General features: G+C 30.5%; 2 protein-coding genes across 2 annotated transcripts; both read left to right on the top strand.

The window, feature by feature from the left end:
• Positions 1–343: 343 nt before the first annotated feature.
• Positions 344–7,297, top strand: LOC101514550 (choline transporter protein 1). The gene is made up of 10 exons (XM_004514287.3): positions 344–673; positions 1,398–1,756; positions 1,846–1,991; positions 2,193–2,376; positions 2,727–2,800; positions 2,903–3,016; positions 3,557–3,913; positions 4,614–4,874; positions 4,995–5,222; positions 6,886–7,297. The coding sequence occupies exons 1-10, from the start codon at positions 489–491 to the stop codon at positions 7,078–7,080; spliced, it is 2,103 nt and encodes a 700-aa protein (XP_004514344.1). The 5' UTR covers positions 344–488; the 3' UTR covers positions 7,081–7,297.
• A 2,097-nt stretch (positions 7,298–9,394) lies between these two features.
• Positions 9,395–12,674, top strand: LOC101514878 (uncharacterized). Its single transcript, XM_004514288.4, has 3 exons — positions 9,395–9,589; positions 11,534–11,638; positions 12,178–12,674. Exons 2-3 carry the CDS (start codon positions 11,563–11,565, stop codon positions 12,282–12,284), a joined length of 183 nt encoding a protein of 60 aa, XP_004514345.1. The 5' UTR covers positions 9,395–9,589; positions 11,534–11,562; the 3' UTR covers positions 12,285–12,674.
• The last annotated feature ends 1,952 nt before the right edge of the window (positions 12,675–14,626 follow it).

The raw sequence follows: 14,626 nt of genomic DNA, 5'->3' as shown, positions 1-14,626 counted from the left end.
CATGTTGAATTAGTATATCTACGATAAAAATTCTCAATTTTTATAAGAATTTTATCACGAATATTTTTTAATATACTTAATTTAGTCATTTTTATTTATAATATATTTCAAATGGAGAATATAAATACACACAATTTTGCAGTGTTTTTAGTTTGAAGTTTAAGCCTAGCCGAACATTAGAAAGCTCCTAGTCAAATGTGTCCGAGAAGCCACAAAACACGGATTCTTGTTGTTTAACCAACACAAAAAGAAAAAGTAAAGAAAAAAAAAACATCCACTTTATAAAATCTATCTTAAATTTAATACAATATATCTAATAATTTCCTTTTTATTAATATTAACCCAAATCTAAAACACTTTACTTTTTCACACTGGTTTTCACGCTTCACTTCACTCTCTGCTGCTAACCCCCATCTTCTTCTGCATTCTCATTTTCTTCTTCAAAAATAGAAGCAAAGCTTCTTATTTTTTTATATACTTAGTTGAAAATGAGGGGTCCTTTAGGTGCAGTAATAGGAAGTTATACATCAAGTGATGGAGTTACTCAAATGGGTGGAATCATAAAGCACAACAGAAAATGCAGAGACATCACTGCTCTTTTGATCTTTATTGCTTTTTGGATTGCAATGATTGTTAATTCAAGTTTTGGTTTCAACCAAGGAAACCCACTCAGGTAAAAAAGATTCTTAAAGTTTCCATCTTTATTATCTAACTTCAACCATTGGATTTTTATGTTAATGGAGGTTCTGTAATTGGCAAGTTTTGATTTTTAATGCAAATTTTAACACATCTGGTAGTTTCTCTTGATGGGTTTTTTTAATAGCTCTTATTTAAAGGGAAGTTTGTAATTGATGCATTTTTTCTTCTTAGGGGTCCATGATTTTTTACTTTCCTTCTCTCAGTTTTTGATTAGTTTACTTAATTAAGATTTTTTAAGAGAAAAATAAAATATTTTTCCTAGTAATTGGGTGTTCTGTATACCTTAGCATGCATCAGATTCCATGAAATTCTGTTTTATACAACATTTGTGTGAAATCATTAAATTTTGATTTTAGCTAATGTACTGGGTTAATTAACTATTAAAATACTCTTTCAAATAAGGACTAATTTTGTTGTTTGGCGATTAGCTATATTGTCTGATTAAGAGCTTAAACCAGGAAGTAGGGTTTGAACTTGTAGCAGGATGAGGCCCATGATTTTTATTCTCTTTTTTATTTTGTGATAATCATGGTTTTAAATTGTGATTAAAATGCAGTCCATGCACACTATTGCGGTGCGTAGACATCTAAAATGTTATATTGCTGCCACAATCGTGGTTGCAGACTGCAATTTAAAACTATGTTGATAATTATGTAATTTTTTGATCACGTCCTTACTAGCAATATGGTTTACCTCAGGCTTATTTACGGGATAGACTACAAAGGGAATGTGTGTGGGGACAAGCATGCACATCCTGGCCTTGGTGAATTGGAGCTCAGATATTGGCAAAATCCTAACCAAGTTTATCAGAGTGGATTGAAGGACAGCCAATTCAAACTTGCTGATGCGCGCAGTATATGCTTGTCGGGTTGCCCTATACCTTCTGACGATTCTCTTGATTGGGTGTGTGATTATCCTGAAGGAGACATTCGTCTTTCGATGGAAGATTGGGTTGGTAGGAACTACAATTATTATGAGTTCCTTACACAAGAAATGAGAAACTCCTCTCTACAACTTCAGGGCCCGTGTTATCCTGTTATATTTCCTAGCATAAATGGTGAGTAAAACTATCTATATCTTTTGGTGCGCTTTGATTTTTGACCCTTTTTTAAAATGCTTGATTCTGAAAAGAGTATTTTTGTTTAGTTTACTGGAGTTGCCAGTTTATTGCTCGAGCATCAAACACATCTTTGAAGCATTGGCAGGAGATGGGTGGTGTTAACATTGATGAAGACATTGTTATTGATAAGTCAATTCACAAATCTATTAATTCTCGGTCAGCTGTCTTAAAGGTTAACATTTTTCAACTTCCTACTACTTTTATTGGTATTATGATTGTAATTTTGTCAAGGGAAGATGTAACAACTCAGTATCAACATTGTATGTTGCATTTACATTTACAACGTATTATTTGCAGGGACCTTATGAATATTCAGCGTCATGTGTATTATGTGCTTTAGAATTAAAATGTGTTATGATTTGTATATTTACAGAGGTACATGGCTGACATAGGAAAGGCATGGCCGGTGCTGATTGTTTGTGGAGGGATTTTACCTCTTTTTCTGTCTGTGATTTGGCTGATGATGATTCGGCATTTTGTTGCTGCAATGCCGTGGATAACAGTGGTTCTCTTTAATGTTCTAGTAATAGCAGTCACAATGTTGTTCTACATTAAAGGTTAGGATCTCTCGTGGGCTATTTAAGTATTTATAGGATCAAACATGTACCCTCTTATGAAAGTATCATTATGCCAATGTAAAGAAATATTATGAATACTCCTTCTGAATTAACTTGTTATTCTTTTCTGCATTCTATATGTTTAATGCTTTGTTCCTTTTCAGCAGCATGACTGTTTTTTGTCTTTTGAGAACATTTGCATGGATCACTTCAATGCTGGGTCTTAAAGGGAAAAACCATGTTTAGACACTTAAAACATATCATTTTGTTCTGGAATTTGGTTTCTTTATCGGGATTTTGGACAATCAATCAAACAATAATATTGAGCTAATTTTCTTCCTAATTTTCAGCTGGATGGATTGGAAATGATGCTATCTCTCCCATCATTGGTGAGCATGACCCTTACATTAACGTATTTGGGAGGGTGAGTAACATCCTATTGTAAAAGGATTCAAGTTTTCTCAATTCTTCAAAAACTTGATGATTTTTTGCATGTGAACATCTAACAAAATGATTTCACTTTCAGGAGTTGACTCATCTACGTGCTTTCACTGTACTTATGACTGTTATCATGGTTGTTTCGGTTCTTACTTCAATTGCTATCGTTCGACGAATCCTTATGGCAACATCTGTCCTAAAGGCAAGCATTTTGTTCTATGAATTCTTATTTATTTATTTATTTATTTTTACGTTATCAAGTGCTCATACACGAGTACAATTTTATTTGCTATTAAGGACTATGCAATTGAGTGTACACATATAGCCCTGTTCTCGGAAAAGAGACAAAGTTGGTGCTCATTTTCCTTATTTTCTATGGAAGCCCCGGGCCACAACTTGGATCCAATTATCGTTATACATATTTGGTCGGTCGTTCGTTTTTTTAACTATACAATGAATGGATTTTTCAACTTAAATCCTCCTTTTTGACGGTTGTATTCATAAACCTTAAACCTTTATGTGCCGGTTTATGATAGATATATATATCATGATTAAGAAGCTAAATTTGATACTTTGTGATCCTACCTCCATGTATTGTGTTGAGTTTGCACATCCGGTATCCTTCTCACAAAATTGTTGAGCAAAACTTGCTGATAAAACAACAATGAAATGATAATGTAGTATTCCTTCCATTACATGAGGTAAAACAATTTAGTTGATTTAATGCCAACTTTGCTCACAGGTAGCTGCAAAAGTGATTGGAGAAGTTCAAGCACTCATAATTTTTCCACTCGTCCCGTACGGTATCCTTGCCGTGTTTTACATGTTTTGGACTTCAGCTGCTCTCCATTTATTCAGCTCTGGCCAGATTGCTCAGAACGACTGCAACTCTAACTGCTGCACGTATGACCTTGTTGCAAAACGCGTGAACTGTGATCGTTGTTGTGGATATAGCATTCATTACACACCACATATTGGAATTTCCATTCTTTTTCACCTATTTGGGTGCTATTGGGCTACACAATTTTTTGTTGCGTGCTCCTCAACGGTGGTTGCCGGGTCTGTTGCCTCTTATTATTGGGCTCATGGTGAAACATCTGTAAGTCATAATGCCTTGTCCAAAATGAATAATGCAATGCAGAGGATTCGGTGATGGTTGTATGCAGCCAACATAACTCAAATTTAATACAGATCACCATGTAGTCCCAACCTAAGCAGGGCCATTAGTTTCTATTTGGCTCAGAAGTTGTTCCACATTGGTATCAAGGTTTAAATATATATTTGGTCCTTGCAAAATTTCTTCATATTGGAATTGGCCCCTATAATACGTCTTTAATATTTATTTTAGTCCTTATTTAGTTCATATTGGAGGGACTAAAATCAAAGATTCTATATATTACACTGGCCAATTTCAATATAAATTAATTTTGCAAGGACTAAAACAAAACAACAAGGACAAAAAGTAAAATGTGGTATATCTGTAAGGACGAAAAACAATTATTTTACAGGTATGAAAAGCAAAAATGGTATATTATAATATTTGCAAGACCAAAGTCATATTTTAACCTTATTAAAATATAGCTCATTGTGTGAAACATGCGGAAAATTGTGTTTAATAATCAGATCGCTAAACTGCTTATGTCAACAACTAAGCAAATTTGAGCTCAACGAAAAACATGTTTGAATCAAATTCTTTGCTGACTTGAACTAGACCATCTACTACTTAAGCTTTTTCACTTATACTTGAAAAATTCTTTGCTGTCCTTGTTATTAAATATAATTTATATTTCTCTATGCAGCCTGAAATTCCATTTTTGTCAGTCTTTTCCTCCATGAAGAGGCTTATGCGTTACAGTCTCGGATCTGTGGCTCTGGGTTCTCTGATTGTGTCATTTGTAGAATCAATCCGCTTTCTGCTTGAATCTATTCGTCGCAAACTAAAAGTATCTAGTCACGCGCATGACAGCTGGATAGGCAAGGCTGCATACCAATCTTCCCAATGTTTTCTCAGGTGTATTGAGTGGACAATCAAATCTGTAAACCGAAATGCTTACATAATGGTAAATTTTGTTAAACTACACTGTTTACCATAAAGCATATTTTTATGCATGCATCATGTGAGTATATTATTGCGCTGCAATAATTCCTTTTAACTTTGAGTATCTTGTTGATGCTTGCAGATTGCTATAACTGGCAAAGGTTTCTTTAGCGCGTCTTCTATTGCAACAGATTTGATCATGAATAACATTCTAAAGATTGGGCGTCTTAATATAATTGGAGATGTCATTTTGTTCCTTGGAAAACTGTGTGTCAGCCTCTCAAGTTCGGTGTTCGCATTCCTCATGTTGGACACACACAAGTACAATTCTGGCCATAACAAGACCTCATCTCCACTCTTCCCTGTTGTGGTATGTTTTTTATAATCCAAAATGTAATGAATGGTGATTCAGTATTTTAGTTGATAGTAGATAAAAGCCTTTAAAAGTCAAATTATTTTAGTTTTTCCAAATATTTTGATGTTGTATTGTTGAACTTAGCAGCTGTCAATTTCAATTTGTTAGAATACAGACTTTGTTTTGAAACTCAATAATTGTTTAGAACCATTTTGATCCTACATTAGCTCATGATTTGCACCATACAAACTGTAGAAATTATATTTCATTACTTACTTACAAAGGAGACATTACAAGAGTATATATACGCACACACTAATGACTTATGGGTCCAATACTTGGAACTCTAACACTCCCCCTCAAGATGGAGCACATAGATCATATGCACAATCTGAGAACCCATAAGAGACTTTAGAGAGATTATCATCTAGTTGATTTTCTTAGAACTAATGTAACAAATGACAATATAACCAGATAAAATATTGTCTAATGAAATGGCGACCCACTTCAGAATGTTTGGTCCTCATGAAAAATCGGGTTGGAAGCAAATATCAAGAGCAAGGTAATGATCGCAAAACAACTTCATTTGAGAAACCCGAGTAAATTTCAACTCATGAACTAGTTGTTTGATCCAGATAAATGTAAATCCCTAAGGTCTTCCCTACCTTGGACTGGGGCACCATCTCCTCACCCTAAATTTTTGTAACAAAAAATAGATAAGCTTATATGTGACCAAATGCCATAGCAATATACTTAACCTCATCACTAGATCTAGCAATAACCTCGTCCTCCTTAATTTTCCAGAAGACAAGATGACCCCCTACAAGAACACAATATCTTGAGGTAAAATGTTTGTTGGAAGGAGATCTAGCCCAATTATCATGCGAGTAACCATATCTGGGAAATACCTCTATTTTCATAAGATAAACCATGGCCAGAACATTCTTTGATATACCTTATAATATGAATCACTTCATCCTAATGACAATCACAAGGAGACTGAAGGAATTGACTCACCACTGAAACAACAAATGAAATATCTAGATGAGTGACAGTAAGATAATTTAGCTTACTAACATGTCAGTTTCCTCGAGAATGTCCAATAAATAATTCCTTTGAGAAACAACTGCACAACTGTTAGATTGAGCCACTTCAATACCCAAAGAGTATTTACATAAGCCCAAGTCTTTGGTCTGAAAGTGATGAATTAAGTGTTTCTTTCAATTTTCTTTATCATCTAATAGATGCACCTTCCATCAGAGTGATGCCTACGAAAAACAGCATGATAATAATTAGAGTGATACATTCCCAATTCCAAAAAGACAGTGTTGAACCTTCCAAAGCGCCAGGTTGATTCAAACCATAAAGAGAACAGCAAGCTTTACAAACCAGATTAGGCTCCCTCTGAGCAACAAAGCCAGAGGTTGCTCCATATAAATCTCTTCATGATGGCAGTCTAGAAATTGTATAAAGTTAGAGTTTAAAACAATTTTACACTGTCATTCAATTAGACCCATTCGATATGACACATCCTATTATTCAGTTTTTGAATTAAATATTTGTTGTCGTGACAAGTTATTATTGGTTGGTTGTCCATAAAGGTATAATAATTCACCATGAAATGTGAATTATAGAACTATTGACAGAACCTTACTTAATATTTGGTGTAATAATGCAGGTATGCTGGGGTCTTGGATACACTGTTGCAACTCTATTTTTTGCAGTGGTGGAGATGTCAATTGATAGCATTGTTCTCTCATTCTGCCAGGATTCTGAAGAACACCAAGGGACAGCACAGTATGCTCCACCCCTTCTCATTGATACTCTTGGTAACCAAAATGAGATGCACAGACTTACTCAGGGACAACAATGAATGAACACATGTATCATTTTGTTTATGCAAGCCAACATTTAGATTTTTCATTCAAGTGCTTATTTTTGCCACCATAGTTCTGTTCTTACTTCCCTTGTAAATAAGGTCTATTGCTGGACAAAGGTGGGATCATTGGAATTTGGGGTTACTTTTTTGATAAATGGATTAGGTATAGGGGTAGGCAATTATTAAAGATACCTCTGCACCTTTTTTTTTACCGTATCCCTTTATTTCCATAATTATCATTCACAAAATTATAAAATTTGCATTGGAAAAAACAAAACTTAAACTTTCAAAACTTGAATACACAATTTTCAAATATAGTTTTTCTGTATTTAGATTTTTAACTAGTGCTCTAAAAGTATGTTTGGATGGAATAATTGAGAATTATAGAGAAATTAGAGTTTTAGTTAATTCAAATGTTTCAGTTGAAATCTTTTTTTATTTTTAAATTTTTTATTTGGATATAGGAATTGTTATTTCAAAATTAAGTTATTTATTTATTTATAAAATTTAAAAGTTTATAGGGAAAAAATGAAAATTATATTTGAGTCAACTGACATTTTAGAAAAATTGAGGAACTATTTTGAAAATTGTAGAGAAATTAAAATTTTAGTTAATTCAAATGTTTCAGTTAAAATCTTTTTATTTTTAAATTTTGTTGTTTGGATATAAGAATTGTTCTTTCAAAATTAAGTTATTTATTTATTTATAAAATTTAAAAGCTTTTAGGGCAAAAATGAAAATTATATTTGAGTCAACTGAAATTTTAGAAAAATTGAGGAACTATTTTACAAATTTTTAAAGATCAATTTGCAAAATTTGAAAAAATTAAGGGATCAAATTTCAAAAAAAAAATATAGGAACTAATATGCAAATTTTGATGTACATGAAAAAATAAACCTTGCAATATTTCATTGGATATTAATTTAAAATATACAAATTTAAAATTTAATAAAATAAAAATATAAATTTAGGAACAAACGAATTTGATATTAAATTTCAAAATAAATATTACTAATTTAATTTTAAAAATTATGTATAACTTTATCACAATGATAATTTTGTGATTTTATATTATCAAATAAATTATTGTTTAAATTGAATATATGATTATTAATTTAAATTTTTAAAATAAATATAAATTTTTTATAAGAATAATTTTTACATTTTCATATAACATATATCATATGTGTATTTAACTTATTTAATAAAAAAATATTTAATTATTCATGAATTTTTTAAAAATATTTGAAATTGTTTATTCCGATAACTTCATGAGAATTGATTTTAATAATTTATTTTTTATGTTTTATAGGTAAGAGTAGTTTGAATAGTGTATGGTTTGTGGGTAAGAGGATACTAATTTTTCTAGGCAGATGCTCTCCACCTACAAAAATACAAATATTATTAGATTGCAGTTTTCTATTGCACTTGCGAGTAAACATTGATAATGGATGTGACCATTTTTCTATCATAGAGGAATGTTTTTTTTTTTTTTTCCTTTTTTCTTTTTTAAAGTTTTTTAGATGTCACTCCCTACTTATACATTCTACCTCAAATACACTTAAAAAGTATATTTTATTCTTTTTACTATTATAAACGGTTGATTTTTTTTACTTACACTTGGAACTTAGAACTCTAACAAAAATTATTAAAAAAATTTCAAAATTTTAAAACTATAATTGATTATAAATTTTTTAAAATACAAAATAAATTTATTTTCAAAAGTTTGAATTAATTTATAATTTTTGAAATACAATTTATTATATGTATAAAATAATTTCAAAACTTTTCGTCTTTAACAAAAATTTCGAAATAAGTTTCGAAACTTTCAAAATTTTAAAACATAGAATTTTTGGAAAGTCTCTAAAACTAAAATTTTGAAATGTAATTTTACATTTTGAAACTTTTAAAGAAGATGAAAGTTTCGAAAATTTAGAATTTTAGTCAAATTTTTAAAATGTAAATTTTGTTTCAAAATAATAATATTATATTTTTTGAAAATTTCTATTCTATTTCTAAATTATCTAAATTTATGAAATTTCTTTCTTCAAAAATTTACTATTTTTGGATCTCTTTTTTTTATACATGTAAAAAGAATAAAATAGTCTTTTTAAGTGTATAGAAGAAGTAAGAGGTATATTGTGAGGTGACAAGTAAAAAACTCTTTTTTTTTCTTCAACAAATAAATGGGATTAAGATTGTAATCTAAAGCCCAATCCATATTTTTTTGAAGAAGCCCATCGTTCAGTAAATACAAAACTTATAAAACACAAATTTGGACAGCTCCATGAAATTTTGACAAAAAAAAAAGCAGCTGCAGGAAAAATAAAAAAATAACAAAAACAAAATGCAGCTTGTGCCGTTTTTCCTTTGCAAAATCAGGAATAAGTTGGAGTCGCACTGAACGAGTGAACTACCCGGAAAACGAAAAGCTTGCTGCGAAACGCTGTTGGATTTGGTGGTCGTAGTTAGGAAGGTCGCCGGAAACATCAACAAAATCCAGGTTTTTTTTTACTTTTCTGATTTTGCTTTCCCTTTCTTGTTGCGCGCGCGAGAACGCGATTCCGGCAGCGATAGCCTCCCCCAACATACCGCGATTCTGCTCTAAAGTGGCACAATTGGCAACATAGAGTATATGTTAATCAAAATTATCTATAATTAGGTGGAAAATGGGAATCAATTCTTCGAGCGGTGTGTTTCTTTGATGCACCAATTTTCCCATTCATTTTTCGCTTATTCACAGTTATCAGCTTATCACCTCTTGTCCCTTGTCATTTCACTATAACTATGTAAAACAGAATGCTGGAAGAAATTGATTGATTGAATCTATACTTTTAATCTTACATATAGAACAGTTCATAACCAATTCAACGAATATAATGCAAGAGATGGCTAGCACAATTCTTAGTCATCATTGGACTCCTCTGTAATGAAATATAAGAAAAAATAGTATCTAAAAAGTTGATATATTTGATTGTTTAAACAAAACTTTTTAGACACTCTTTTGCTTATATTTCATTCAAGAGTAGTATGTAATGTAGTTGACAATAGTAGAAGAAGATTCCTCTATCAATACCCTTACATAGTCATCATGCTCTTAGTTTGGGTTTTTTGAATTTCAATAACATGTTCTTATACTAAAAAGAATTTATTTTATTATAGATGTATCTTAGGGTCTCTTTGGGAGGGATATTTTAAAGGGGACAGAAGGGAAGGGCTTGTTTTTCTTTTCGAAATTAAACAAACTATAAAATGTTTTTAAGAGTGAAAGAAGTGTGATTGAAATGCTATATGATAGGTTCTTTTAATTTTTTTCAAATCTCAATTATATATTAAAATATAGACTTACCCTCCAAAACCTTCCTCCCAAACAGCCCCTTAAGCATAAAGTGTCATATATTTTTCAAGGAACGACATATCAGCATATTGGATATGCATCATAGATGTGTCTGTGCATCATAGATCTTTACTAATTGAGTCTTGGAAGTAATATGCATTAAATGGATGGAGCCGGCAGTGGCTTTTCTCATATACAACGTAACAATCTATCTCTGTTTGTTGAAAGTAGGGGTTTCTCTAATACGCATTGTAGCATTGTTGTCTTAGGCTCTGTTTAGATATTTTAAAATGAGCAGAATGGAATAGAAGGGAGAGTGGAGTGGAAAAGAGTGGAGAGGAATGGAATATAAAAGGTAGGATTTCATCCCATACACTCAAAATTGAAGGGGAAGAAAACGAAGGAAGATGATGAAATGGATTCCATCATGTCCCACTCATTTAAAAAAAATATAAACAATGGCATCTCTATAGTTACCACTCCATTCCACCATATTCCATCAATCCAAACAAAGCCTTAGTATATGAGTATGTGGTTGTTTGAAGGAGATTGACGGATTTTTAAGGAGAAATCTGAGCCTTTGAATGTCAACTATTGGTTGCTAATTTTCTAAATTCTGTGTTTGAGGTTGAGTGAGATGGTGTTTTGTTTCTTAGAAAATGGTCTCAAGCGCAGATAGTAGAAAATTGCAGTTTGTTCATATTCCGCTACACAACAGTGTTATAGTGTCGATATAACTGCAACTTGACAACATTTTATACTAAATAGTGTATCGCAGAACAACAACGTTTTTTTCAAAATCTGCTATGCTGTAGCACTAATGCTGCTATTTAACAACATTGTTCATAGATTGCCAAGAAATTAGAGGTGGTACAAGAAAAATGCAAAATTCAGATATGGATTGGCAACCAGTCTAAATATAGTCTATGAATGCTTTAGGAGTGTACCTTGTAGCTTTGGTGGTATCAATGAAAAATCTGTTTTCTTTGATTTTTCTAATTGCTTGTCTTGAATATATGGAATACTCACCCACTTGTTCAAGAAATTATGGTAGTTTCTCTTAGGCTAAGCTTGTTGTATATTAACTTTCACATCTCACCGTTCATACAGGACAAAGTTTTTCACCTTTACTACATGCCATGGGAACCAGAGGAGTAATTACAGACAAATGGTCAATGAGAGTTCTTTGGGCTTGTGCTATTGGAAGTGCAGTTAGTAAGCATTCTTTACCTTTTCTCAATGAAATCTTATTTCTTAAGGCCTTTCTTATCAAACTAATTTGTAAGTTGTAACATTGTTATGTTATATAAAATTTTGGGGTGTTTCTACAGCACATATGTAGATCGTTATGTACTGTAAACTCAATTGACCAATAGTTGCATAACTTGCCTTTAATAAATCAGTTTGATCAGATTATGTAAATTAACACCACAAACATTTAAGTTTTGCACTTTGGGTCTCTTTTGAACTAGAAAATCATTATTTGATACACAAATTAAAATTTTAATTTGATTTTTTGTTGTTGTAATAAACAAGGGCCTAAGCCCATAATAATTTAACTGAATGTACTAGTACAATTGATTTAGTCATTATGCAATATATGAATGGTGACGTGGATCATTTAGTGGAAAACTAACCCAATTATTGGTTAAATTTTTAATGGTACTAGTACACTATCTTTTTTCTTTTGATTACGGTAGAAGTTCTCAAAATTTTGTTCAGTATAATTAAATTTGTCTCATTATGGGTGACAGGTCTGTATATGGTTGCTGTAGAAAGACAAAAGCAGAATAGGCAGAAGATGATAGCTCAAGGCTTGATGGAAATGGAGTCAGGGGAAAGCAATGGTGGTGACATTTAAGCTGTGTCACACTACGATGATCTTATGAATATTCTGTAGTATCATGTAGCAGATTTTCAGGATCTTTTGAAAAGTGGTTTCGAGATACTCTCTTTCTAGTAGTTTTTCATTTCAAAATGTGTTATGGAAAAGGACTGAAATAAGCTTTTCATTGAAATAGAAAAACAAAGAGCATGACCACTTTTTTAACAGTTTAGCGAATAAACTTGTTTGGGTCCTTTGGGAAGATATTAACTGAATATAGTCTTCCGTGTTGTTGTTAGTATCATGACAGGCCTGTGCTGCCCGACTCGTATGGAGTATTGCATGTCCCATGAAACGTTGAATACTAATTTTAACACTTTTTTATTGATTGAAATTCAAATAAATTTTATGAAATCTTGTAAGTTCCATGTAAATTGTCTATGTGATTTTATTCAATATAGTAAAGTGTGTAGAAAATGTTAGCTCATTCTTATTTATTTTGATGAATGTTTGACAAGAAAATGCATGCTAATCACAACTAACAGTTTGCCGGTAGATACTGCACCATGGAGATGCTAGTGTTTACAGGCAATGTTGGGACTTCAACCTCAACAATTACAACAGATTGTACTGTTTGTAAAGGTATTTATCCTAGAGCTGCAACCAACATTGATACTTGATTGTCTTATGATTCCAAATCGTACTCCACTTGTATGTCGAAATACAGATAATAGAGGTCGATAATTGGGATATGAGAATATGGGAGAACATTCAAAGGGGAGAAGATTGGGGAAGAACAGCAATGAGATGAGTGAAGAAGAGCGATAGAGTTTTCAAAAAAGGAGATTAAACCTTTAGACTTTTTTGATGGACACGATAATAGATAAAATAAAAATAAATTATAATATCATATTTAAATTTAATATTTGATAAATTAATAAAATATAATTAATTAACTTAGAATTTTATCTTATCCTATCTCTCAATTTTTTTTTATCTTGAATGAGTTAAATTAGAAACCAACAAAATATTTAAGAACAATAATTAACTAAATTACTCTTATAAAATTTAATTTAAAACATAAAATTTGTAATATAATAAAATACAAATGCAAAAGTAATTTATAAAATATAAAAATATAAATCTAATTAAATATAAATATAAAAATAAGTAATAGAATTTGATATTGGACTTAAAAATAAAATATTAATAGTCAATTTTAAAAAGGTTTATGATTTAATAAGAAAGGTAGTTTTGTATTTTTATATGATTTAATAAATTAGTATTCAAAATTATAAAATATAAAAATTAATTAAAGTTTTAAAATAAATATAATTTGTTTACAAGAACATTTTTGCCATTTACGTATAATATGTATCATATCTTTATTTATATTCTAACAAATAAAATAGAATTATTTGGTTATTAATGATTTTTTTTTTAAATTAAATTTTTTATTTCGTATTGTTAATGGATAGTTTTAAATATAAAATTATTTCATTACTTATTCAATTTTTTAGTAATTTTTTGTTAATTTATAATATTCAAAATATAATAAGTTAATTTAAAGAAAAAGCTAATATATAATTGTGAACAATGGTAATTTTTTTATTTAAATATAATATATATTATATCATGTCATGATGAGATATGTACTAAATATATGACAAAATAAAATGTTATCATGTTGGTTATCATGTGTTGTTAAACACAAAATATGATAATGTTTAACTTGTTAGTATTATATCCTTATCTAGTTTTATATCATATTATTTCTCTATCATATACATCGGATCAAACGAGGCTTTATGGATTTTAGATTTGTTAGCTAACATGACTTTTAAAATATATTTAAAATATGGGTCATAGTAATAAGTGCCTCTTAAGAAAATAAATTCAAATATAATTTTGATCTTTTATCATTTACTTGATATTTATGTTGGTCTTTTATCTTTATTTTAATTTATTTTAGCCATTTATCTATTAAAAGTGATGCATTTCAGTCTTTGTTACAATCACAATAAAAAGTTATAACATCTAGTTATTGGAATTCTTTCTAACAATTGTCAATATATCCTGTGACACTCTAACACTAAACTAATATTTTTGAATTTTGACATTGAGTAATGAAATTCCTCAAGAAGAAATAAATAAATAAAAACTTTCAAACATATTTACAAGGTAAAGAGCATAATATAATCACTTAACAAGTCACATTAATCTACAAATATCCATCAAATTTAACCACCTGAAGTCATGATATTAGACAATAAACTTCTTTTGTAATAAACGTAAATAAGTTTTGTAATAAAAGTAAATATAGTCCCAACCCGATGTCACATTCAGAGCAGGAGTTTCTAAAATAAAAAGACGTTCAA

The sequence above is a fragment of the Cicer arietinum genome, chromosome 7, assembly GCF_000331145.2.
Source record: "Cicer arietinum cultivar CDC Frontier isolate Library 1 chromosome 7, Cicar.CDCFrontier_v2.0, whole genome shotgun sequence".
NCBI lineage: Eukaryota > Viridiplantae > Streptophyta > Magnoliopsida > Fabales > Fabaceae > Cicer > Cicer arietinum.
The sequence above is the reverse complement of the archived record's forward strand: the minus strand, read 5'-3'. Positions and strand labels throughout refer to the sequence as shown.